We start from the raw sequence: 25,629 nt of genomic DNA, 5'->3' as shown, positions 1-25,629 counted from the left end.
CTCAGCTGTGAAGCTATCGGATTGCAAGCAAGAAGAATATAAACTGGGGGCAAGGGGCTTCACTTCCCCTGCAAAAAGTGGAAGGAGAGATGAACAAACGTTTCCTGAAAGGAGGAACCCCCAAAGTTCCTCAGTCCAAATACAACAGAAATAGCGCCCAGGGTTACTCGGGGGAGTCCAATTGTCCAACAAGGGCACCCTACTTTCAGCAAGAGAAACAAGGGGAAGTGGAGGGTAGGGTAGAGACAAGACCCTCACTACGCCCCCAGGCCTGCATCTCCTGGTGGAGCGGAAGCCCTACAGCCCACCCTCACCCCCCAGCTCCCACAATAGGAGGGATAGGCCGGTACCTACAGTGGTTTGAGCCATTCCAAAGCGGAGTCCGGAGCGGGGTGGAGTAGGGACCGGGGGCAGGGAGCCCCTTCTCCGGGAGCAAACAGGCCCGGTTCTGGTTATAAAAATCCACCACCAGGAAGGGATTGGGGGTGGGGGTGAGTCCCCCCACGTCCACACTCTCGTACATCTTCCCCGCGAAGACAAGAGGTCCGGGCGGATAAGTCCTGCGCGCCGCCTCCCTCACTCAGCCGGCGGCGCCATCCGAGAGCTGCTGGGAGCGAGGGGCACGTCCCCCCCGCCCCGACTGGAGACCCGGGCCGGGGGCCGCCCTCTGCCCTTAGTCCCGCGTCCAAGTCGGCCGGCCGCTCTGCGAGTCCCAGGTGAAAAGCAGGGAAGTTGTGTGTACTGGGGGCGGGGGGACTGGGGGGGGGGTCCTTCGGCTGACCCCGGGAACGCCCGGCCGAGGCCCGGGAACTCGGCGTCTTCACCTCGAGGGGGCTCCCGTCGCGAGTCTCATAGTGTCCGAGGCAGCGTCCCGCGGCTCCCCGAGTGCGCCTGCCGGGGGCGCGATCGGCGCGGGGCGGGGAGTCACCGAGCACTTCCTCCTCCCAGCCGGGGCTCCCGGGCTTCTCCGGGGCGAGGATTCCGGGTGGGGTTGGGACCGCGCGGCTCCGCCTCCGCCTCCACCAGGCAAGGGGCGGCCGCCCTGCGCTCGGTCTCCGGCGGTGCGCGCCGCGGGCCCCCAGCCCCGGCCTACGCGCCCCCTCCCCTGCAGTCCCACCCCCTTTCCTCCGCCCCGTCCCGTCCAGGCACCGCCCCTGCCTTAACCCTTTCCCGGCGGGTCCGGCAGCAGCGGGCGCCAAACCGGGAACTGAGAGGGAGAGGCGGGCCATGGAAGGCAAGTGGCGGGGAGCCCGGACAGGAGGAGGAGAGAAGAGGGGACGGAAGGGGTAAAAGGCTCGAGAGGAGGAGTGCACGGAGTACTGACGGAGGCTGGGGACCGGGAGAGGAGGGGGCTGCTCCAGGACGGAAGAGGGGCGGGCGTCTCCCCCGTCCCAGTTCCGGCTCCCAGCTTCCCCCGTGCTTTGGTCAGTCCCCGGCCCCGCGATGCCAAGGCGAGGGAGGTGGTGGGCGGGAGGAGGGGGATGGTCCCGCTGTCCTCCCCCAACACACACCCCCACCCAGCCCGGGCCTCATTTGCCTAATGCAATGCGGGTGAACTCTCTCTGAACTCGCCTGGCGGCGCCTCACCTCCGGGTGACCCACCCACCGCTGCCCGTGACATCACCCGCTCGCCAGCCTGCCCGCGGGGCTCACCCGCCAGCCCCCTGCCCGGTCGGGCCGCTCCCCCGGAGACGCGGAGAGTGGCGGCAGGAGGCGAAGGTCTGGGGTGCGTGTGGCCAAGTGTTAGCGCCGTGCCGGGTGTCCCGGGTATGACATTGTGCAGCTCGGGCACCGCGTGGGAATGAGACACCCGGCTTGTGTCATTGTCTGTGACATCATGTGTGACTCCGGCCGCCCGCCCGCCGGAACCCGATGCGGCAGCTCGGGCGCTTTGACACAAACGCGTGCAGAGGGGGCTCTCCCCGCAATGCCCGGCGTGCTTCAGTCGAGCAAAGCCCCGCCCAGGGTGTCTCCCACAGGCGGAACCAGCATGGGCCCCCCACCGCACCGTCTAGCCCTGGAGAGAGAAAAGGAGGGGCTGGCTCCTTCAGCTGACCACTTCCTCCCGGAAGCCCTCGGGATGCCGGTTTCACTGGAAGAAAGACCTGGGTTGGGTAGGTGCAGGAAGGCGCGGCGGGGGGGCGGGGGGGGGGGCGGGGGGAATGCCCCAGGAGAAGAGAGTATCTTATTGCTCCCTCTGACCCTGCAGCAGAGCTCCCTCATTTGATAGGAATTTACGTGCTTCCCGAGGATAGAACCGTCTAAAAGCCAGGTTCCTAACATATGTGGTCATTTAATCCTCACAGCAACTCGTAAGAGATAAGTGGTATTATTCCTATTTTACAAATAAAGAAACTAAGGTCTTAGCAAGGTTAGGTGGGTTGTCCAAGATCACACTGCTATTAAAGGGTAGAGTGAGTATTTGAACTTTCTGCCATCAAAGCCCATATTCCCACCATGCCAGGCCGATTCAAGGAAAACTATTTTCTGAGCACCTCCCAGGTGGATACCCTGGGGAGCCTGCCTTTGCAGACCTTATGGTGCAACAGCCATTTAGCAAATAATCACAAATATATATATTTATGTTTATTACTGCATATTATAAATAATTGCAAACTGAGATAATTGGTATTATGACACAAGTAAGCACATAAAGTATGCTTTGAAGAATTAATGTAGGCACCTAATTTAGGTTGGAAGGTCAAAGCAGAGACCTAAAGAAAGTAGAAGTTTAGAAGTTAGGTAAAGAGTAGGAAAGAGTGGAATCCCAGTAAAAGAGCCTGTGCAAGGGTCCTGGGGTTACAGACGTTGGTGAACTAACAGAGGACATAACATAAAATTCAAAAGAAAAAGGAGCAGAGGCCCAGGCTGGAGAGGTGGGCTGAGGCCAGACCAGGTGAGCTTGCTGGATTTTGTCTCAAATGCAGGGAGAAACCACTAAAAGGTTCCAAGCAAAGGAGAGGCAAGATCTGATTTACAGTGTTATAAATCAGATTTAACCGTGTGAAGCTGTATGAAGAATGGATGGTAGGAGGGCAAGAGAGACCAGTTAGAACAGTCCAGGCAGCACACAATAGCAGCACAGCCCACAAAACTGGCAGTGGTGATAGAGGAAAGTCATCAATGTGGCGGCGGGGGGGGGTCGGATAGGGGGTAGTGTGGGAAAGGAGGTAGCAAAGAGGACTCTGGGGTGTGGCTTGTGCTACAGCAAAGTTTCCAGGAGTGCGAAGTACAAAAGTCTGTTGGGCAGGTGGACGGGGGGGTGTTGGGCTCCAGAGTGAGGTCTCACCTAAGTGAGGTCTGGGCTGCAGGTGGAAGGCTGGGTGCAAGCCTTGGCTGTCTATGAGATTGCTGGGGAGGAGGGCAGACTGCTTCCACAGCCCTTGGTATCTCCTCCCAAACGACGTAGATCCTGGGCACCAGTTATGTGCTAGGCCTTGTGTTCACAGCTTCAAGGTACTAACGGATCTGGGGCTGTCCCTGCCATCGAAGACCTGGTGATCAGTAAAAGATCTCCCAAATGATACAGCTCACTGCAGGTACCAGGTGGAGAGAGTCACTTCATGGTAGAGAGATGAGTGTTGTTAAGAGAAAAAATAAGGACCTGCGGGCCTTCAAAGGAGGGAGCGAGTGAGCAAGGAAGCGGGAACATCTGTGAAGGCTTCTGAGAAGAGGCGGTATTCGAGATATTCCTTGAAAGATGGATAGGATTTCCGGAGCTAGAGAAGTGGAGAAGTCGGGGTGAGATGCCTGTTCTGGGCAACAGCAAGGTCATGGGGCAGGTCAGAGCAGAACACAGTGTCCTGGGGCAATGGGAGAAGAGGGAAAAAGGAAGGTTCTGGCCGCCTGGGGGGGGGCAGCGGGGGACGTGCGGAGGACCGAGTGGCAGGCCTGGGGCCCCGTCCTCCTCTGCCGTGTCCCCCACAACTCCTCCAGGACTGTGTGCTTAGCAGGCCCTCAGCAGGTATGGGCAGAACTGAAGTGGCCTCCGCTTGTGCCAGGCAGGGGTCCCTCCAGTCCCCAACCCCATCTGGAGGGGATAACAAGCAGGACGTCATGAGACCCGGGGCCAGACGGACATCAGGTCCCAGTACAGGGTAGCCATCCCCCAAGACAATGCCCGGCTCCACCCAACCCTCGTCATCACTGCTTTTGCAGGGTACTTGAAGCTCGCCCAGGCCCTCACCAGCAAGCAGGTCACCGTGGCCTCATAGCAACTTGCCCAGCAAGCAACGAATTAGGAGTCTTGCTTTAAAGAGGAGGAAACAGACTCAGACTCGAGAGAGGTTGAGTGATCTGCCCAAGGCTGCGCAGGAAGAGCTGTCCTTTAAGACTTCTGCCAAGGGGAACTTGGGCCGTGGGCTGAGGTTCCCAGCAGCTCAGAAGTCAAAATGGGGAGGGGAGGGCCTCTATTTCTGATCTAGTCGGGGCAGAGGGCCTCCAGTCTACCCTGGGAGGTCCAGCTCCATGGGCTGTGCCCCACCACTGAAAACGCAGAGAAGGAGGGCGTTGTAGGCACCGCCCCAAAGTGATTTGGAGAAGGGAAACACTTCCTCTTTCCACAGACACTACCCCTCAAAGGGTAGTCAGGGCCTGCACTGGCACATCCCCATGGGCACAGGGCCCTTGGCACAGGCAGACACAGTGTCTCAGGTCTTGGCCAGCCTAAGAGGACAGGCTTCCTTCCCTGAGTCCCCTCCCCCTGCCCATGCTGGGATCCTGCCCTGAGGGGGCCTGTGCACTATCAATGCTTGGAGATAAAAGGTGAGGGGGCCGCATTTTCATTCAAAACCCTGTCCAACAGTCTTTTGGCTGACTCTGCATTTTGGACCCTAGGGAGGGCACTGCTAGCAGTCCCCCCTCTCCCTGGGCTGTCCCTCCTATTGTCCAGGGAAAGAGTGGGCAGGAACAGGGGGAGGGAGGATACAGACTGAAAAGGGGAGTGGCAGAGGAGAGGGAAAGGAGAAGGGCTCACACCCTCCAGTCTCTCCAGGCTCCCCCAGACCCCAGGGCCACACAGCAAATGTGTGGATGGAAAGGAAAAGTCTGGACCCAGTCTTTAGGGGCTCCCATCCCCAGCTCCTCTACAGATAGCTTCCAACCTCCCTGCCCCCACTCCACAAATGGAAACAAAATAAGAACGGTAGCTTTTACACTCTGTTCCTACAGTGTCTGTCTGGATGGAGATGGAGGGAGGGTGCCCGCTGAGCTCTGCAAACTCCCCGGGCTGCAGTGGGCTGATCTGGGGGCGAGGATGGGTGTGAACAGATTGTATCCGCAGCTTCCAGGACAGGATGGAGATCTGGCCCAGGCCTCTTATCGGTCTTTCCCTCCAGCCTTCAGGATCAAAAACAGAAAAGGGGGCGTGGCTAGGGGGGAGGCCGTCCCCTACGCCCCCTACTGGGTGAAAGCAGAAGGTCCTGAGGCAGAAGCGGGGCTTCAGCCATGGGAGAGGGGGTTTTACCATGGCCCTGAGCTCCCCACACCCAGGAGGGCTCCCCACAATACCCTCCCGCAGCTGCCTATCTGGATGGTAGAAAACAGCCCAGCTGTAAGGTCACTTAGCTCAGCCACTTAACCACCGGTGCTGTTTCCTCATGTGTAAATGGAGATAATGTCCCTCTCCCAGGATTGTCGGGATTAAGATTTGTAAAACAGATAAAGTCCCAGGCACACAGTAGGTGCTCCACAGATGTTAGCCTCCCGTTCTCTCCAGCCCCCACCCAGAAAGGGCCACGATCCCTTTCCACTGTCGTAACACAGGGTACCACGGCAAGGAGACAGCATGATCACAGGCAAGGTGAAGACCAGAGTGCATTACAGCAAAGATCTCGCCTAATCTCAGCCCTCTGAGGGAGGTTCTGGTCAGATCCCTGGGTTACAGACGAGGACACGTGCTCAGAGAGGTTATCACATCTAGTAAGTGGCAAAGCCAGAACTCGCTACACAGCGTACTCCACCTCTCCTCCCACCCACCCACCCCCCGCTCCCCGACCCCGTGGAATTCCCAGGGGAGCAACAAAAAAGGCAGGTTTGTTTCCTCTCCAGCCTAGACTAGTGATAAGAAATAAAGACCCTTCCCTCCCCAAACACACAACACAATCACAGACGCCTCCCCCTTACACCCTCTGTGCCCTAAGTCACCGCCCCCTCCAGCACACAAACTGACACCCCTCCCGGGCTCTGGGTCTGATTCTCCTCAGACGCACTCGGACCCTCTCACCCAATACACATAAGCCATCGACCCCCTCCCCAACACACACCCAACCTTGACCTCCCCACCCCTAAAACACACCCAACCCTGACCCTCCCCCCAAGGCACACTGAATCCCAACCCTCCACAGTAAGTACCAGTCCTCAGAGACCACGCCCCAGGGGCTGGTCTAGAGGGGGGATCCTGGCCTATCTCTGGAGCTTGCCACTCCATCTCCCAGGGAGCCGACAGCAGAAAAGATACCCACCTGTCCCCAGTGACCTGGAGAACAGTTCTGTCCTTCCACAGGCCCCCGGGTCTTTGAAGGGTACACCCAAGGTCCAGCCTCCTCCTGACCTGGGGAGAGGAATGGGAGGTGGAGGGAGGACTACCAAACACCTGTGTTGGTGGGAAGTGGGAGGAGGGAGCCTCATGTGCCAGGTTGCCTACAGAAAGGGCGGCAGAGGACCAGAGCATGTAATCGCTCCTTACAGGAATGGGGGCCACAGATGTCCACCCCTCCTAGGAACTGCCTGACCCCCAGCACCAGCCCCCAGGTGGGGAGAGCGGGGAAGGCGAGGCTGCCTCCATGCCTGAGCTTTGATCTGTCACGCTTCGCTACCCAGCGCTGAGAGCCAGGGTCTCCAAGCCCCTCAGCCCTGCCCAAGAAGGAGGGAGATGCAGGGCTCCCTCAGGTTCCTGGCCACACCTCTGGTCCCAGAGAAGGGGAAGGTCAGGGAGAAGCTCAGAGGCTGGGGCCGTGGGTAGGAAGAGAAGTTGTTGTTTACTAGGAAGGGACAGGGCAACCCACAGGCTCACAAAGGGAGGGGGCAGGAAGGGGCATTGCCTAACCCGAAATGTGGGCACCCCACCCTGGGGGATGAAGGTTAGCAGGATGGGAAGTGGGGTACCCGGAAACCCTCCCCACCCACCTCTAAGAAAGAGGAAGAAGCTTGCAACATTCAAAGAAGGGTAAAACATTTGCTTGTCCGGCACAAGACAGGGCAAGGTCAGGGGTCAGGCCCAGCCCCATCCAACCCTCCATGAGCCAGGCCCCAGGTGGACAGAGTGTCTGGGGCTCTGTTCCTATCACCTGGGGAAGAGCAAGCTGTCCACCGGCACCAGGCTGAGCACCCTCGATGTCGATGTCTCCCTCCCTGAAAACCCCACCCTGGCAGGAAGCAGACACTCCAGTCACTGGAGCTGGGATATGAATCCCAGTCCCCATGGACGCAGGCACTACCCCACACAGACACACCCGCTCCTTCCCCAGCAGCCCCGAACCCAGACACTGGCCTCCCCCATCACCTAGCATAGACTGAAGACCAGGCCAGAATCAGCGGGCGGGCTTCCAACTCTGACTCCCAGGTCAAAGTGCTGGCGGCTGCACACCCCCAAGGGAGGAAACAGAAGGTGGAGGTTTGAGTAGGCAGCAGCCGCCTGCCCCCTGCCCCAGGGCACAAAGGGTAAGGACCTAAAGGAGCACAGACTTAGAGCCCCTGCTCCCAGTGGCTGGTGGGGCCTGGGAGGGAGGGGGCCACCGTGCAGCCAGAGGAGGTGAGCCAGGAAGCAGTGGTGGCAGTGGGCAGCCGGCCAGTGTGGGCAGTGAGGCGCCCAGCCAGGGCCTGCCCCAGGGACAAAGAGACTCCCTGGCTCCGGGGAGAGGGCGCTGCCCCCACACTGGGAAGGGGGCACTGACCCAGCCCAGCCGGGGCGCACAGGGCAGCGGCGCCAGGCATGTTGCCAGTGGCCACGGGAGAGGCGGTGGGTGCCCGGGGCAGGGTATTCAGTACCTGCCTGCCAGGAGAGGTGGGACACGTTTCCCAGGTCAGCAGCTGACCAGCCAGCCCGCCGTCCACGGCCCCCTTCTGCTGTTTCCACCCCCTCCTGCCCCAGGCCAGGCCCCGGCTCCCTCCCCCCCCGCCAAGCCCTGGCCCGGCGCCCAGCTGGGCCCTGGGGGCCCGAGTTACTGTAAGCGTCCTGGCAGGCCCGAGGCCTGGACTCTGCCAGCTGGCCATAGCTGCCGCCACCTCCCACTACCTGGCTCGGCCAGCCAGGGAAGGTTACCGAGACCCCCACCCAGCCAACAGGCGACCCCTGTGGCAGAAGGCGGAGGCGGAGAGGAAACACAGGCCCGGCCAAGAGCAGGCTTGCATCCACAGCCGGAGTCCAGGCTGAGCGCCCCCTCCTGGGACCCTGCCCCGACCCACCAGGCTGCCTGTGGGCCCCCCTCACCCTCCCCACAAAGGGAAGCACCACCTAGCCTGGCCAAGGCGAGGGGAGGGGATTCTACGCCTTCAGGCCCCTTCCCCCAGAGGCACTGGATGGGGCGGGGCGGAGGTGGGGCGCTGCTCGCAGTAGAGCTGCCATTTCCACCAAATGTCGAGAGGTTTGTTTACCCGCCTCCAGCCTCCGTGTCCAGTCCTTGGAGCTATTTATAAGGCCCTCCACGGCAGAGCACTGGGTGGGGGGCGGCGTGAGAGGCGCCGGAGGACAGCACTGTTCAGCTCTCCCTCTGTCCCCCGCAACACCAAATGCAGTCACAGCCATCAGCCTACAAGCCCCCCAAACGACGATCCCCCTTGTCTGGAGGAGCCCTCGCCACTGCCGAAGAGATGTGCCTAGAGGCCCACCTCGGCCTGCCGCCCTCCACCGCCCCTCCCACCATGCCCACCACTCCACTTACTGGCCGGGGATGGCGTGCTATAGCCGCTAACTGGAAGCTGGTGCTGGAGAGTGGTCAGAGCGCCCGGTGGGGAGAGTCCACCCAGCATGGGGGGGAAGAAGAAGGCGTAGGGGGGCACCGGGTATCCATTGAGGTGCCCGCCCCCAGGTGTTGGGCAAGAGCTGCTGTTACTGGCCATGCCAAGCAGCCACAGTCAGAAGGGCAGGCAGACAGTCTGGCCGAAGGCTCTGGCAGGCTTCAGGCCGCCTCTCCTCGGGTCATGGGGCCTGGGCCCAGAGGGGGTTTGGGTGGTCAGCCCACCCCCCCTTCTGTCCTGGAGCTGTGGTCCAAGGCTAGCAGGCTGATCTCAGCCTCCTGGAGCCCCCACTCCAGTTGGGGGCCAGGTGGGCTGGGGGACGTCCCAAGAGCCGGTCCTTTGGTCACGCACTTCTGTGAGCTGACACTTTCCCAGGAAGGTCCAGAGCTGGCCTTCAGGACGCCGAAAGGATCCCTCTCCTAGGTGGGCCCGAGCTAGGTGGCTGGGGAGGCCATGTCCTGTGATGCTGCAGAGAGAAAAAAGACAGGTGAGTGGGCACTGAGGAGCAGGCGCACGGGCATTCCCCGCGGAGCTCCCCAACCTGGGCGGCCGGCGATTTTCCCGTGGCACCCGGCTGAGCAGACAGCTGGCACCATGCCTGGCTGGCAGAGACGGCCTGGGAGTAGGGCCCAGACACTGCTGGGGGTGGCAGGACAGCAGAGCCAGGCTGGGGAGACGGGGACAGAGCCCAGAGCCGAGGAGGACTTCTCACCCACAATCCTGAGAGGAAAGGGTCCCCGGTGCCATGCCACCCCAGAAGATTCCTGCAGCAGAGGAAGGCAGCTGGCCCTCCTTCCCCCAAAGCGGGTTACCTGAGGTCAAGATGCAGAGAACGTGTGCTTGAAGGGAGGAGGGAGGGGGAGGAAAAGCCGCTTCCCTAAAGCGGTGGCACTTCTCAGAAAAATGACTCCTAAGCCAGGGGGCCCCCGCTTACACCACTTCCCCCCCAAATCCAAGCCCGAGCACCCCAGATGGGTCTGTCCCACGGGCTGGAGGGGAGGCCCGTTTACATACATACAAATAGGGAAATGGGAACTGAGGACTCCTGGGTATCACCTCCATTGCCCAACAGCATGATGGGCAGGGACTGCCCAGGGTGGAAGCCCCCTACTCCCAGGCAATGGAGGGGCAAGGGAGACTGATCTCAGAGTTCACCCACATACTCTGTCTGCAGAAGCAACCTCCCTGGAGAGGGTGGGAGGTGGGCAGAAGATGAAAGGCCAGATGCCCCTCCACCAGTGCATCCACAAATCCATACCCTGTTTGAACAGCTGGGACCCGAGGACACGCAGAGATAACACCACGGGTAGCAAGAGACAGAGATGAACCCAGAAATTCCACGTCACGGTGAGACAGACAGGCAGCAACAAGAGCAGAGAACGAGACGGAGAAAGAGAAGCATCCACAAGAGGTCCAGGAGGATATATATAAACAGTATCAATAAATATGCACGTATTTATATATGAGTGTGTGTATATACCCACACATATGACATATATGAGAGACAAAAGAAAAGAGACAGAAAGAAACATGGCCAAGCAAAACCACAATGAGATACCACTCTGCATCCACTAAGATGGCTATAATCAAAAACACTGATAACAAGTACGTGAGGATGCGGAGAAACTAAAACACTCAGACGTTGCTGGTGGGAATGTAAAATGGTGCAGCTGCTTTGGAAAACAGTGTGGCAGTTCCTTAAGAGGTTAAACACAAGAGTTATACGACCCGGCAATTCCACTTCTAGGTATCTACCCAAGAGAAGTTAAAACATAAGTCCACACACAAACTTGTACGTGGGTGTGGCTGTTCATACCAGCACTCCTAACAGCCAAAAAGTAGAACCGACCCAAATGTCCATCAACTGATGAACGGATAAATAAAAAGTTGTACATCCATACAATGGAATGTTATTCTGCCATAAAAAGGAACAAAGTACCGATATACACGACAACATGGATAAACCCCGCAAACATGATGCTAGTTGTAAAAGACTACCTATTGTATGATTCCGTTGATATGAAATGTCCAAAATAGGCAAATCTATAAAGGCAGAAAGTAGACTGTGGTTACCAGGGGCTGGGGCATGGGTCCGAGGGAAATGGGAAGTGACTGCTGAATGGTATGGGGGCTCTTTCTGGAGTGATGAAAATTTTCTAAAAGTGATTGTGGTGACAGTTGCACAACTCTTGTGAATATATTAAAACCAGTGAATTGTACACTCTAATGGGTGAATTTTATGGTATATGAATTGTATCTCCATAAAGCTGTTAAGAAGAAAGAAAGGCGGGGAGGAAGGAAAGAGAAAAGAAAAGAAGACAGGGCCACAGAGATCCCAAATAAGGACTACCTCCCTTTCCAAGCCCTTCCTCCCCAAGCTCCGGCGGTGCCAGGCTCCAGGCTCCAGGCTCCAGGCTCCAGGCTCGGACCTGGAGTCCAGAGGACACACACATGGCCAGCGTTTGGCTGCGGACCATGCCTGGGATGGGGGAGTTCTGCCAAGGCCACTATGGACGAGGCCAGGACTTCGGGGCCCAGCCGCGCCGGCCAGCCAGCCTGTGACTGTGCGGGGCTGAGGGAGGGGGAGGGGGACAGGTACTTGCAAGGAAGGGGGCAGCTCCCCTATTGTTAACGAGCATGATTTTGACTGTTACTAATTATGACGACCATAGGGCCTCTCTTCTTACTCCTGAATGAGGTGCCCCCTTCCTTCCCCACGCCCCTGCCAATTCCCTCCCGGGCTGCGAGGCTGACGTCAGAGGAGCAGGGACCCCACCCGTTGGCCAGCTGCCGCCCTGGCCCCCCACAACCCCGAGGGGCGCCACACAAGGGAAACTCGAGCCAGCAAGGGAGGGAGGGGTTGGCTGAGCCTCACCAGCGTTGACAGTCAGACCCTCACATACGCGCACACCCACTTGCAGAAAGTCACACGCGCAGCTCCAGGGAAAGCGTCCGGTGGACAAGAGCACGCGTGCTTGCACACCTAGCCTGGGTGCGTGCGGGCACGCACGTGACACATGAGGAGAGGAAACCCGGAGATGCGATCCCTCCACACCTGGGCTCCACACACAGTGAAGCCGGCTCCAGGCCTGCATGCCCGGACCGGAACACAGCTCCCCACAGACGCACCACCACAGCCTCAGAGTTTCCCAAACTGCACTTACCCTGGCCCTCACCCCGCCAGGCGAACCTCTGCACCTGCCTCCCTGCGGGCCGGCCCCCCAGTACACAGCAGGGTCCACAGACACAGAGAAGCACGCCGGTGGATTCACGTCCAAATGGGGGCCGGCCTCTCTGAGGTGAGGCCCAGGAAGCCATTCACTCCAGAACCCAGGCCTCCTGACCCAGCTTTTGCGGGGTGGGGGGCAGCAGCAGATTCGATCTGGACCCTCTGGAGCCAACCCTTGACCCCAGAGGAGAGATTAACGACAGCCGCCTTAATGCCTCAATTCTGCCCCTGAGGAGTTTGAAACTGGACCGTACTTCAAACCTCAGCCACAGATACACACCCCAGGGAGAGGCTGGAAGGTGTTCCCCACCCCCATCGGAGCCTCACTAAAGGAGCTCAGCCTGCAAACTTCAATGCAGTTAGCTCCCTGGGGAAGGCCTTGAGCCAAGGGAAGGGGCAAAGGTTACAGAAATGGGCCAAGGGCCAGGCTGACCAGGGAACAGGGATGGGCAAGGGCAGGGATGATGGGGGCGGGGCCAAAGAGCACAGCCCTGGCCTCAGAAGGTCCCTCTGGAACTACGACCCTTGGGGAGATGCCTGGGCCCTGGCCCCCTGCACCCAGGGGTGGAGAAGACACTGTCAGAGAATCGAAACCAGCACCAAAGAAAGGGAAAACAAATTACCCACATCCAACCTCCACCCTATGCCCGCCACCTCCACTGCCCGTGGGCACCCTCCCTTGAGGGAGAGAAAAACCACAGGCCCACACCTCCCAAACCCGGAGCCCAGCCTCGGCACAGCAGAAAGGGGGGGTGGGGGGGAGGGCCAGAGCACCTGCCACCAGCCAGGCACCCCTGCCCGCTGGGGCCTCCCTCACCCTCAAAAGGCTCCAGGATCCCTCCCCCAGTGTCAGGTGTCCCCAGCTACCCGTTCTTTATGTCCCCAGAGTCACACATCTGGAGAAAAAGGCAAATGTTGGCCAAGCTGTGAAGACAGCAGAAAGAACCAGAAGTCTGAAGGGTCAAATCTCAGCTCTGCCACTTTGGGTGACCTTAGGCGAGTCACTTAACCTCTCTAAGCATCTGTTTACTCGTCTGTGAACTGCCTACCTCAATAACCGGCTGTGTGATTTAAGAGATAAAAGTCCTGGAAAGCACCTAGCACAGCGCCCACCCGGCACACAGGAGGTGCTGGGCAACGGGTCCCCTCCCTCCCCCGCGCCTGCCAGCACCAGGTCGGGGCCTCCCTGGGCAGTATGTCTGCTGTCCCTTCCCCAGCTAGCAGCTGCTGACAGAGCTGAGCGGGAGAATTACCCATTTTCCAGGGTCTGCTTCCCCCCAGACTGAGGACAGGATTGTGGGGAGAGGAATATTCGGGGTGTGGGTGGAGGCCTGACCACAACCCTTTCCCAAATTCCCTTCTTTCATTTCACAAACCAAAAAAGGGAAACCTTTGGACATGGGGAGGGGAGGAGGGGAAGAGGAATAGACGATTTCCCCCCCTACCCTCAGGGAAGAGGAGCCAGGGGTCCCCAAACCCAGCTGGCCCTGCCCCCCTTCTTCACCCAATCCCTCCTCTCTGCTTCCCAGGCTACCCCACTACCATGGCTCGCAAGGAATAGAAGCCAGGCAGTCCTGGACGGGCTGAGAGGAGGGGATAAGGATTGGGGCGCTTAAAAGAAGGGGGGACAGGGGCTTTCCTAGGCATTCTAGACAGTCAGTGAATCATATGCAAATGACACCCAAAGCTCCAGCTCAACTTGGGGGTGGGGGACAGGGACTCCAGCCCTGACGGAAGCAAAGACCCAGCCCCTCTGGACCCCCTCCCCTGTCAGGAGCTGGCAGAGCAGGGCAGGGCGGGACAGGGCAGATTTCAAACCAGAACAGTGGGCTGGAACTATTTATAAACTTTCCAGAAAAATACACACACACTCACATACACGCAAAGCCAAAACCTCTCCCCTCCCCCACACTCCTCAGATCAGCAGAATGGTGAACATTACTCCCTTTTCCCCCTTTTTCCAGAGGCCCCTCTCTCCTCCTGGCCACTCCGGTCCTCTGTTTACCTTTTGCTCTCCAGGCTCTGGGCTGCAGGAAGCCAGCAAGGCCAGCCTCATTTTGAAAGAGACCACCCCAGGAGGGCCTGAGAAGGACCAGCGGGGTGAGGTTGGGACAGTGGAGGGCACCTCTTCCCCACCAGTCCTCAGAAGCCCGGGCCTGCCTCGCTGGAGCTGGGACTTGTTGGAAAACCTGCCCCAAGCACGTGCAGGGCCTGAGCACATCTACGGAGAGAGTCAGGGGAGTGCTGAAGTCCAGCGTCTGGCCTCTGGATGCTGCCACTGCCCACTGCCTCAAGACACAGCACCTAGTCCCAGAAAAGTGTATCTGGTGTCTCCCCAACTTGTACCCGCCCAAGCTTCTGCCCCAGCTACACAGGGCTGCCTGACCTTCACGGGCCATCATCCCCGCAGTGACTGAATACCAGGCAGAAAGGGCAACTGGACAACCCAAGCCCAGGACAGGCCAGGTGCTGGGAGGAGGAAGTGTGTGTGGGGGGGATGTCTGCTGGTCAGGGCAGTGTCCCGACTCCGCACCCCAGGGGCTGCACCCCAGAGCCCCCTGGGAGATGTGCCCAGGGCCTCCGAAGCCCAGGGCGGCTGAGGGGCCCACCCGGAACCAGAGCTGAAGCCTCCCACCCAGTCTTCTCTTGGAGCAGAGAACAGGTGAAAGGGCAGGGGGCAGCCCAGGCCTCAAGGAGAGGGATGGGCCCACAGGGAAGGAAGAAAACAGGAAGAGGAAGAGATGAGGCTGCCGAGGCCACAGCCAGACCACAGGAGTGTGTGGACCACACAAAGGCAGCTCTGTCCGGGTCGGGGACCGAAGGGGCACAGACAAAAGGGGACACCCCCCCAGCCTGGAAACCACCGTCCTCACAGCCAGCCTGGCACGGGGCTTTCCCCACCCCCACCTTGGCAGCTGCCCCCTCACCACTGTCTCCCCTCTCCGCGGTGCAGGAAGCATAACTCTCACAAGGGGCGGGGTCTGCCGAACACACAGAGCAGCAGGTATGTGCGCGGCTGCGCGGCTGCAACCCGCCTCCCCCAACCCCCCAGCTCTGCCCCAACCCTACCCCGGGGCGGACAAACTGTCGGCACGACCCAGTGCTACCAGCCCCCTCCCGGCGTCCTTCCCTAGGGACCCGGGCTGCAGGGAAGCCGGGAACGCCCGCCCCCGCCCCCCTCCCGCCTCAGGATATCCTTTTGGCTCTGACCCCAGACCAGGCCTGAGTCAGACCGTGCCCCGCCCCACACCCCCCATCCAGCGACCCCCAGGAACTTCCTACGCCCCACGCTCCACACCCACCTACTCAGGTGGGGCTAGAACTAGGGGGAATCTCTTCCCCTCTCCACCCCCAGCTGAACAGGGAAGCCCACCAGGGGGTGGGGCGGATGGTCACAAAGTCCCAGGACCAGCCCCTTAAAGCACAGGGCCTGTGGTATCAGGGTGAAGCGGGTGCAGGCTGTGTGTGGAGGGGAGAGGAGGCCCTGCAGACCACCACCTCCCCGGCCCCAAAACACACACAACTGGGGATCCTGCCCAGAGCCCCTCCCTACTCCAGCCTGGACCCCAAGAAACCACAGAAACTCCCTGGGGAAGGTAGTTTCCATGAGAACACAGGACGGGAGAAGCCTCCAAAGGGAAAGGGGAGAGGGAGCGGAGGTTCCAAGAACGGGCATCTTTCTGGGACTGCGGGACCCAGGCTGGAGGGGACAGGGTCTGCACAATCGGTCAGATTCACAGCCAGCCAAGCACAGCCAGACGTGGTCACAGTCTCCCCGACGCTCAGTCTGAGTAGGTGGCTGTGACTCCTTCCCACAGACAGAAGTCTGGGGTGCCCTGGGGGATCTGGGGCATCGGAGACCACACACACTCAGCTTGAAACAGCCCCCTGGGCATGCCCCCCAATCCCCCCCCCAAAAACTGTGGGCCTAGGGGGAGGGGCAGCTCCCTCCCCAAGAGAACCAGGGTAGTGCCCAAGGCGGCCATCTCCATGGCAACCAACAACAAACATCCCGGGAACCACAGAGGGCCAGGAAGTGACAGCCACGTGACAGGAAGCCAGTTTTTTCAGTGGGGGGGGGCGAGGAAGATTGTTAGCAGCCCCTGGGGAATCAGCTGTCCCCTAAGTTTCCCCTACTTGGAACTGGAGGGAAGGGGTCAGCTGGGAAGGTGGCCACACACACACACCCGACCCCACTGCAGTGTGCGCAGTCGGTCGCAGGGCTGACGGGCCCTCCCTTCCCGCCTGCCACTCACGGTTCTCCCCTTTGGGTCCCCCTCCCTTCCACTTCCTGCCGTGACTGGAGATCAGAGAACTCCCCACCGCAGCTTCCCCTTCTCAAGTCTCGATTCCTGGGCTGAAGGTTTACTGTGGGGCGAGGGACACAAGGAAGGAAGGCTGGGGACCTGCGGTAGGACCCAGGGGACAGAGGCTCCAGGGGAGGAGCCGGGAGGGAGCTACTCCAAGGTAGGTGTGTACACACAGGCACACATAGAGCGAGTGGGTCACGGTGGCACACCACCGGGGCGCAGTGACACACAGAGACTGCCTGACCTCAGGCAGCTCTGGGGAAAATCGAGCAGGGCCACTGGATCCGCCCCGGCGCGCCCCACTCCAGCCCAGTTCCTGAGCCTCCGGGTTCAGCTCAGGCGTCTCCTGGCTTCCAGGCAGGCGAGGTCTCAATAGTGCCCAGCCCCCACCGCCTCTCCCCTGCCTTTCCTGCTGAGGAATCCCCCTCCCTGCTCCAAGGTGCTCGCCCAGACGAGGGCACCTTGGCCGGAGGCGGGGGGAATGGAACCTCCCGCCACCCCCCTCCCCTTCTCTGCAGATGTCCCAGACTATATTTAGCCCAAACCGGGCGGCTAGCCAGACCCAGACTCCCCACTGGCCCGGAGCTGAGCTCCCAGTTTTTATGCAATTAAAACATTAACAGAGAACCACCCCCATCCACACACCCCCATACCCCCCAGCCCAGCCAGAGCAGCCGAGCTCAGAAAACACGACAAGGGCAGCCCAGCCCTGCAGCCAGCGAGCCAGCGATGCGGCTGGCGGTCATCGGGCAAGCAGCAATAAACTCATCCCCTTGCCCATGTCCTGGGCCCTATAACCCCCACAGGCAGGACAGGGACATCACCCACCAGATCAGGTTGACACTTGGTGGGGGGGGGGTAGGCTTTCCTTGTTCCGGGGCCGGAAGGGAAAGGCATATCCAGTGGGTGGGGGGTTGCCTGGTTGCAGAAATTCCACCTGTCATTTTGCAGCCCCCCTCCCTGGCCTGCTCCAGTTACAGGGCTGGGGGTTGGCAACAGGTGCTGGCCAGGCTGGCAGCAGTCTAATCCCCCACCCGCTCCCCAGGCTGACAGTGGTGCCTGAGGTCCAGGCAGGGGCCCTGGCCAGCAGGATGCTGGGTAAAAGAAGGAGGCACTGCTGCCTGGTGGGGAGGGGGCAGCCCAGGCCCCTTCTGTAAGACCTGGCCCCCTGGACTCTGTGATGTGTGTTGGAGGGTCTGGGGAAGGCAGGGAAACCTTAGTTCCACCGCACCTATTTCATTTCCCCACGATGCCAGGCCGGGCGGGCTAGAGTGTGGGAGGTCTGTCTGCCTGCCTCTTCCTCCTCCTCCTCTCCAAATTCCAGGAACAGGCAAGGGAGGCTCCAGTTGCAGAGAGAGAGAGAGAGCAAGCAGGCGGTCCCAGCTGAGAGGGAGGGGGGGCGGGGACTGGAGCGGGAGGCAAGATCCAGACGAAGCAAGAGACGCCCACGCCCAAGCCAGACAGGACAGACACACCGACACTGACACATTCTCACACTCTGGGCCTGGTCCCCGAGTGCCGCCCACTCTGCAGGGACACCCAGACTCCCTCAGCCAATCCTGCCCATCCCCAGAACACTCCCTGGACACACACGGAGAGCCAGGCCTTCGCTCCCACCCCACATCCCCCCACAAACCCTGTGGGCTCCGTACAGCAGCCAGAGGGTGGAAAGGGGAACAGAGGGAGGAAAGACAGCAGGCGTCAGAGAGGACATGGAGCCAAAGCCCTGGGAACTGGGGTATCAGTTGCCACACTCCTTTCCCAAAACCCAGTAAGTCAAGACAACCCTGGCCATCTTGCCAGGAGCCCTGCCAGCTTCCCACACTCCCCAAACCACCACCACTAGAAAGGGTGTGGGGTGCTGGGCGAGTGGAGATTACCCCATTTACTCATCACAGGGATAGGATTACCTTCCCCAGATGCCCATCACCCCCAAACCCAGACAGAGCTCCTAAATGGACCCCACAGAGTCCCAAACACACCCACCCGTACAGCACAGTCTGGGTCCTGCCCTGCCCCTGCCACCCAGAGGACAGGGAATGGGGCACTGAGGTTTTATCTGGGGGCAGGCCCCACCCTGTCACATAGTTCTGAGGACAACCCACCTAATACCCTCAAGTCTGAGCAAGGAGTGGCACAGGGGTGGGGGTGGAGGGGTTCCCAGAGGGCAGAGCCAGCTTCCAAGACCAAATGATTTAGGGGAAGGGGAGCTAATTAACTGGAGTCTGGGTCAGTACCCCCAAAACAGACCTTAAGGGCCACTCAGACAATGCCCTTTCCCCCCACAATAGACACGGTGGCAGGAACCACGTCATGGTACATGTGGGTGACTATGCCCAGCAGGGCGGCATGGGGGTGATCAGGATGGGGCTGCCCGCAGCTAGCTTCCTGCCAGGCTGCCACATGGCTGGGAGGTGGAGGGGGACCAGAGAGATTTCCCAGAGTGGTAGCAGGGGCATTTAGGGTCAACCTGAAGGATGGGGATTTGGGGGCTATAAGAGGAGGTGGCCGGGATTAAGCGGTTCCAAGCCCAGGGTCTTCTCAGAACTGCCACTGCATCTGCACTGCCCTCATCAGTCTGGCCGGGAAAGTCCTGAGGTGACCACCACATGCACACTCATTAACACCCTCCAAATCCAAGATCCTCAGCTCCCAAGGGTCAACTCCAGTCTGACCCTAGTGACCGCTCTGTCTCAGGACTGACATGGCCCAGACTCCCAGGCAGAACTGACGTCCTAGCCCCTCCCACTGCACCAACATCTTTCATAGCCACAAACTCCCTGATTCCACAACTACCCCTCTTCTTCCTCCAGGTCCAAATACTCTTTCTCTTATTCCCTCCCCCAGACTCCTCTCCACCCCTCACAGGGGAAGCCCCAAGGCTCCAAACCACCCCCCACGGCACCCTGGGGCTTCCCCAGCCCAGCCTCCCCATCAAGCACAAGCCCTGGAAGAGAGTTTGGGGCTTGAGCCCGTTTCCTAGCGAGACCTGGCAACCTTACTGAACCACTTCCCCAGAACCCTGCCCTATGACCACTGCAGCCAGGGAAGGGACAAGAGATATCCCTGAATCTCCTAACCAGGAAACTGGAGGAGGAATGGCAGTTAGGAGCGGAAGTGAGGGTTGGGGGTAAGCAGCATGGGGTGGGGGAGTGGGGGAGTGTTCCTCTGAAAACACACACACACACACACACACACACACACACACGTGCACTCATCTCGCAGGTAGAAGGCAATCTGGTTACAGAAGAGGGAGCTGGCACTAGTGGGGGCCAAGGGTACCCCTCCATGCCAGCACGTGGGCAACCTATCCAAGGTAGGATGAACGGTGGAAAAGCGTCTCCAAGACCGGGGGGCTTTTCTTATCTGATTTCCACATGAGTTAGTCCCCATCCCCAGCCTAGCACACTGGAGGCCTGGCCTCCTCCTCACGTAGCCTGACAATAGGGCAATGTCCAGAGAGGAGAAGGGGCATTGCCAAGCAGATTTTCCAGCGCCCCCCTCCCACATACACATCTGGCTAGCAGCTTCCCCGCCTTCTGGGTGGCACCAGGTCCCAGACACCCTCAGCAGAGCAAAGACGACCAATCTATTCCTTCCTCCCTACACCCGCAAAAGCTTCCATGACTCCATGGTGCCACCCGACCCAGAGACATCCCTCCCTGGCTGCACTGGCTCCCGTCCCCAATCTGACGGCTCCCCGTGCTCCACGGGGGACACCAGCTGAATGGGCCCCGCCCCCCAACCGGCTGCCTCTGGTGGGGGTGGGCCCCCGGGCTGATTCTCCCCAAACCACACGGCGGCTCAGATAACAGGAGGGAAAGAAGGAGGGGGCTAGTCCGTTGGGCATCCGATCTCTCCCCAAACAGGTTTGAAAGTCTTTTTGTTTTGCTTGTTTGTAAGGAGAAAAGTGAGAGAGAGCAGGAGTTCCCAGCGGCGGTTCTGCCACAGCTCGGGCGCCGGAGACACGCGCGGCAGACGGCCCCAGACGCCTCACGGCTTCGCGCGAAGACACGGGCGCAGACAGACGGGGCTCCCCCACCCTGAGCACGGTGGCGCGGGGTTGGGAAGCCTAGGAAACCCCAGGTTCCCGTCGGAACCCGTCCGGCACCGGGTCCCCGCCCACGGGTCCTCTCAGGAGCAGGCCAAGGGGCCGCGATGCCTGCGGGAGCCGGAGGCTCTCTAAAATCCCCGGGGGAGAGGTTACCTCGCAGTGGGGGGAAGCAATCCGTCCGGGTCGCCCGCGAGCAAGGCGTCTGCCCTGACCCTGAGCCTTGGAGCCGTTCGGCGTCAGGGGTTGCGGGGTCCAGGGAGAGGAGCGGTTTGGGGGGGCCGCGGCTCAGGGGCGCGGGGCGAAAGCAGCAGCCATGGCGAGTCACGTGCGGAGGCTGAAACTTTACCCGGAGCCCCAGACCGGGGGGCGGAGGGTACCGAGCAGCGGGGAGGCCCTCACCCTCGGGCCCGCCCCCGTCCGCCCTCCGACCAATCAGCAACCAGGGGCGGGCCCACAGTATCACGCCCCCCCTCCCCTTAACAGACCCGGGAAAGGGCGAGTCTTAAAGGAGCCGCGCCTAGCAGAAGGCTGGACCGTGGGAATCTGGGAGAATCCCTCCCTCTGACCCAAAAGGAGACATTCAGAGCGAGAAGGGGGAGTTCTGCGCAAAAAATGGAAGGAGGGCTCGGTAGAGAAAGGACTGCAGTGTGCGGTATCACACACTCTTCCCTCCAACGACACACCCACACTCACAGGGGCAAGGATCATACGCACACACCCCTCACACCTAAACCGGGGTTAGAGGGACTGCGACGTAATATGGAAGCGAATACAGTGACTCCGGCCCTATCTGTCAAGCCCCTGACTCCCATAATTATAATCCTCCTCCAGCAACCCTTGAAAATGAGAGCTGTGTGACCTTGAGCAAGTCGCTTCCTCTCTCTAAATCCTAATTTTCTCACTGGCAAAAAAGGAGTGCAAAAGCAGGTAGACCGCCCTCAAGTACACCTGCTCACCTCGTCTCCCCCAAACACGTTTCCAGCTCAAGTGGGTCGGAGGAACTCTGGCCCAACCCAACCCTTCAGCAAACCCCAGAACCCTCCCCCAAAAAGGACAGCGGCTCTTGTGATCTTCCAAGAGCCGAGTAGGGGGCGCCCAGGAGCACCCCTACATGCTACGGGACTCTCAGACCCAAAGCTTCTTTCTCCTGGCCCAGGCTGGAGGAGCCAGGAAAGCTCGCATTCTTGTTCCAGCGGGGCAGGATCTGAATTACTCTCCCTCTGCAGAGACCCCAATCCCCAACACAGCCACAAGCCCCCTCCCAGCCTGCTGCTCCGTTTGGGAGGACCATCTCCCCACCTCTAGCAGTCCACTGGGGGAGAGAAAGAGGAATCAATAGGGAACACCCCCCTCCCCGTCCCTGGTCAGAGAAGTAGCCACAAGTAACCCCACAGGACTTCCCACTGGAAGGGGAAGTGCCACACTCCCAGGCCTCCACCCCTGACCCGGCTGGCTGAGCTCTCAAATCCACCGGCCCGACGGCCCCCGCTTTATAGACAAGGAACCGCAGGCTGGGAGTGGACACGGGTTTAGTCCCCGATCACCCTGGCACCGGTTGCACAGCCGGGTCTAGGACCGAGGTATCTGATTGTCTCTCTCCAGCTTTGGGGCCCCAGCCTGGGTGAGATAGGACAAGCAGGGTCGGCGGGACGCTGTGCCCTGAGGTCCGGCGGCACAGGGGGAGAGCGTCCGGGCAACGCTTCCCCAGGCCCCTTCCCGCCTGCTGGGCCTGGCCGTCTCCCGCTCCCGTCTGGATTTCCGTCCGCCGGTGCGAACCGCCCGCCCAGCCCCTCCCACCCTGTCCCGTCCAGATCCATCCGCAAACATGCGCTCAGCAGGCAGGAATGCGCCAATGGCTCCCAGATGTGGACGCCGACGCTTAACCCCTTCCCCCCCAGCTCCCCCCCACCAAAGGCGTTCTAACTTGAGTCCAGCCAGCAGCAGGGGGCGCCGCCCCGATGAGGGACCAGCCTGGGAGGGGACTTAGTGCCAGCCAACCCCTAAGCCCGCACAGGCTCCTCCTGGCCTACATTCTACCAGTCTTCCTTCCCGCGGAGGCTAGAGGGGAAGGACCACAGACACAGAAATACAAGTGTGCACAAACACAGGTATACTGCCTCCCACGAAGGGTGGCCTTCATGTACACCTGCCAGCACAGAGGGTCAGGTACGCTCGCGCACACGGAGATGCAGGTGTGCAAATGCACACCCAGGACACGCATATGTGCACACGCACGTGCACATTCAGAGCACACCTGTATGCACATATGTATGCACATGTATGCACACAGAACAAGCACATACAAGACAGGCATCTGTGCATATGCACAAGGTCATGAAGCAGAGGGTGCAGGTGTGGCACACTCCTGGACAGAGCAGTAGACCCTCAGGCACATGAGGGAAGAAATTCATGCGCCCACAAACCTGCTCCCCACAGGGGGCAGTTGCTCACGCACAGAAGATCCGCACCCAGGTATACAAGCATACAGCCTGCACACCTTGAGGGCACTCCCTCCCTGCCCAGTTGAACTCCAGCTGTGCTGGGCCCACTCCAGTGTCCCCACCCCCCCCACCACCCTCCAGGGACCCTCATGCAGGAGGGAGAAGGAGGCAGCAGGAGACTGGCAGAGGGAGAAAAGCCACAGTCCCAGGTGCTCCTCACTCCTTAAAAAAGACACTCCTTCTTGGGGCCTACCCTTCCCCTGCTGCAGGCAGAAGGAGATGGGCTGGGGGAGGAGCCTGAGCAGCTGGCTGCCCAAGACAGGGATCCCTCTTCCCACTAGAGGAAATCTGAGAGAGCCCTGATAGGTGCAGGCCCGGTGACAGGCCCCCCACACAGACAAAGGAGATACAAAACAGCTGTGAAACACCCCGGGAGAGCCCACACTTCCCCCAAAACAAGGCCTCCCTTTCATGGCCTGTGGGGAACTCCTGCATCATTGGTAATCATCGGAACAGAGGATGGGAAACTTTGACCATCTGGATGCAAGTGGGGTGGAGGTGTCTGCTGGAACCCGAACCGACCCCAACAGACTCCTCTCCCCCTCCGCAGCCACCCAGCTCATCCCCAAAGCCCCCTCATGGCTCCGCACATCTGATTCTCACGGTCCTGGAGGGTCATCTAGGGCAGGGCTCCTGTTTCCATTGTACAGATGAGGAAACTGAGGCTTCACCAGGGAATTGCCTTGCTCAAGGTCATACAGCTTGTCGATGGCAGACCTAAGATTCAAACCCACAATCCCCTCCTCACACGCCCTCCCATTTACTCTGAACGAAATACATTTCCATGCGGTACCCTGCTCCCTCTTCCTTTACCCTCTCAGCAGAGCATATGGAAGAAACACCAGCCTTGCCTGGCTCTGCAGAGTTGTGGGTGGGGCCAGGGCATGCCAGAGAGAGATCAGAGAAGATGCTGGGGGCTCCACACATAGTCCCCAACCCCACCCGCAAGCACGATGCCCACCTGCCCAGCAGGCACGGCCAGTGACTCAGCTGCATCCGGGGGAGATGCCAGGGCAGTGACTCACCTACCGAGAAGAGCTGAGCCTGGCACCTTGCCAGCCCCAGGACAGAAGTGACTTAGTCACCGAGACTGTGATATCCAGCAGGAACAGCCCAGGGACTGGGGACAGGGGCAGGCTGTGTCCTCCATGGTTATGTGCATTACAGGCATCCTGGGGCAAGCCATGGCTTTACCCACCCCTGCCCCCTCCCCACTGCTCACCCCCACCATGCCAGGCCCTGCTCCAGTGCAGACAAGTTTTGTGAGACCCCCTGGGCTGCCCTGCCTCTCCCCTGAAGCCTGCCCTTTGCCCATCACTCACCACCCACTCTCCCAGCCCCGCCTCCGCCTGCCACCCAAGTTGTACCCAGGCTGTGAGTCTCCTTTAACATGTCTTGGCAACACCTCCTGCCGCCACAGCCCCTCTCACCACCACCCGCCCCCCCCCCCAAATACACACATGCACTCATACACACTTCTGCCAGCCCTGCTTCTGCCAGCAGCTGCTGAAGTTGTTCAGCAGGAGGGGAATCGGGAGGGTGGGGTGCAGGGATCGAGTTACCAGAGGCTGATGGGGTGGGCTGCCACCCAATCCCTTCCCCAGCTCGTCCTCCTCCCTGGGCACAGCCTGCCTCACCCACCTGCTCCCCTCCCACCTCTGGCTGGCAGTGGACTCCACCCAAGCTAGAAAACAATAAGTGTTCAAGGGTATTTGTCATGCTAAGACCAGCCCAGTATATGAGAGAGAGGGAGAGAGAGAGAATGAGAGAGAAGACAGCGATGGACAGAAAGAATAATTCCCGTGCTCAGTGCCCAGGCTACAACCACTAGGTGTGTGTATCTCTGCGTATGTTGAGCCAGAAGTGGACTGAGTAACTCCCCAAGTCCTGGGAGAGTTGATGGGGCCCAAGAGGAGCCGACCGGCTGAACAACCTCAATCCATTTGCACTATTGATTTCTCATACACTGCAGCCTGCCTGATGGGGGGGGGGAATGATAAGAAAGCCCCCCAGAGACATAGAAACTGAGCGGAGAGGGGGGAGGGGCCCCTGCACCCAATCTGTGGCCTACTGAGACCGTGGCAGGGGACTAGGAGCCATCGGGTGGCAGGAGGGAGGGTGGGGAGTTGGATTCAAGCCTGTCTGGGACACCTCCTTCCAGCAGCATCTGAAGCTGATTCAAAGAAAGAAGGTGGGGGACAGAAGCACCATCAGCGGCTACACAGGTAGGGCTCTGAACAACTGGAGAGAGAGGGTGCCATTCATACCCTGGTCTATGGAATGGCGCCCCCTGCAGCTGTGCAACATGGTGGCCCTGGGGATGAGGCTGAATTCTGAGGAACCACGTTTCTGCACTGAACTTTCTTACCCTGCACCTCCAACCAGCTGCCTCTGCCTCTAGGCCTCAGAAGGGCTCACTTCTGACTGTGATCAGAAGCCAACAGCAATCTCCCCATGCCTACCCCCTTCCTGGTTGAGGCGGATTGGCAAACAACCACCTTGACCTAGGCACGGCAGGATGGGCACTCACAAAAGGCTCTGGAGAGTCTGGAAAGCTGCATCCTAGCCTTTGGTCTGTCT

The 25,629-nt window shown here is 60.0% G+C and overlaps 1 protein-coding gene across 3 annotated transcripts in view; it reads right to left on the bottom strand.

The window, feature by feature from the left end:
* The window catches only part of RARA (retinoic acid receptor alpha), a 35,292-nt gene extending 13,837 nt beyond the window's left edge, over nucleotides 1-21,455 (bottom strand). Inside the window, exons 1-5 of one of the 3 annotated variants that reach the window (XM_027094822.1) lie at nucleotides 20,702-21,455; nucleotides 8,880-9,421; nucleotides 7,502-7,577; nucleotides 6,462-6,550; nucleotides 5,155-5,337 (exon numbers count right to left, since the gene is read on the bottom strand). In XM_027094822.1, the coding sequence (XP_026950623.1) occupies nucleotides 5,155-5,337; nucleotides 6,462-6,550; nucleotides 7,502-7,577; nucleotides 8,880-9,057 (526 nt within the window). In that variant the 5' untranslated portion in view covers nucleotides 9,058-9,421; nucleotides 20,702-21,455. Of the gene's footprint in view, nucleotides 1-354; nucleotides 1,480-5,154; nucleotides 5,338-6,461; nucleotides 6,551-7,501; nucleotides 7,578-8,879; nucleotides 9,422-20,701 lie in introns of those variants that run through there. The other 2 variants (XM_027094823.1, XM_027094824.1) reach the window with 2 other exon arrangements.
* Nucleotides 21,456-25,629: the final 4,174 nt, after the last annotated feature.

This window comes from Aethalodelphis obliquidens, unplaced genomic scaffold (assembly GCF_003676395.1).
Source record: "Aethalodelphis obliquidens isolate GAN/ISIS:26980383/991018 unplaced genomic scaffold, ASM367639v1 scaffold89, whole genome shotgun sequence".
NCBI lineage: Eukaryota > Metazoa > Chordata > Mammalia > Artiodactyla > Delphinidae > Aethalodelphis > Aethalodelphis obliquidens.
Note: the sequence above shows the minus strand (reverse complement) of the source record. Positions and strands in the feature narration are given on the sequence as shown.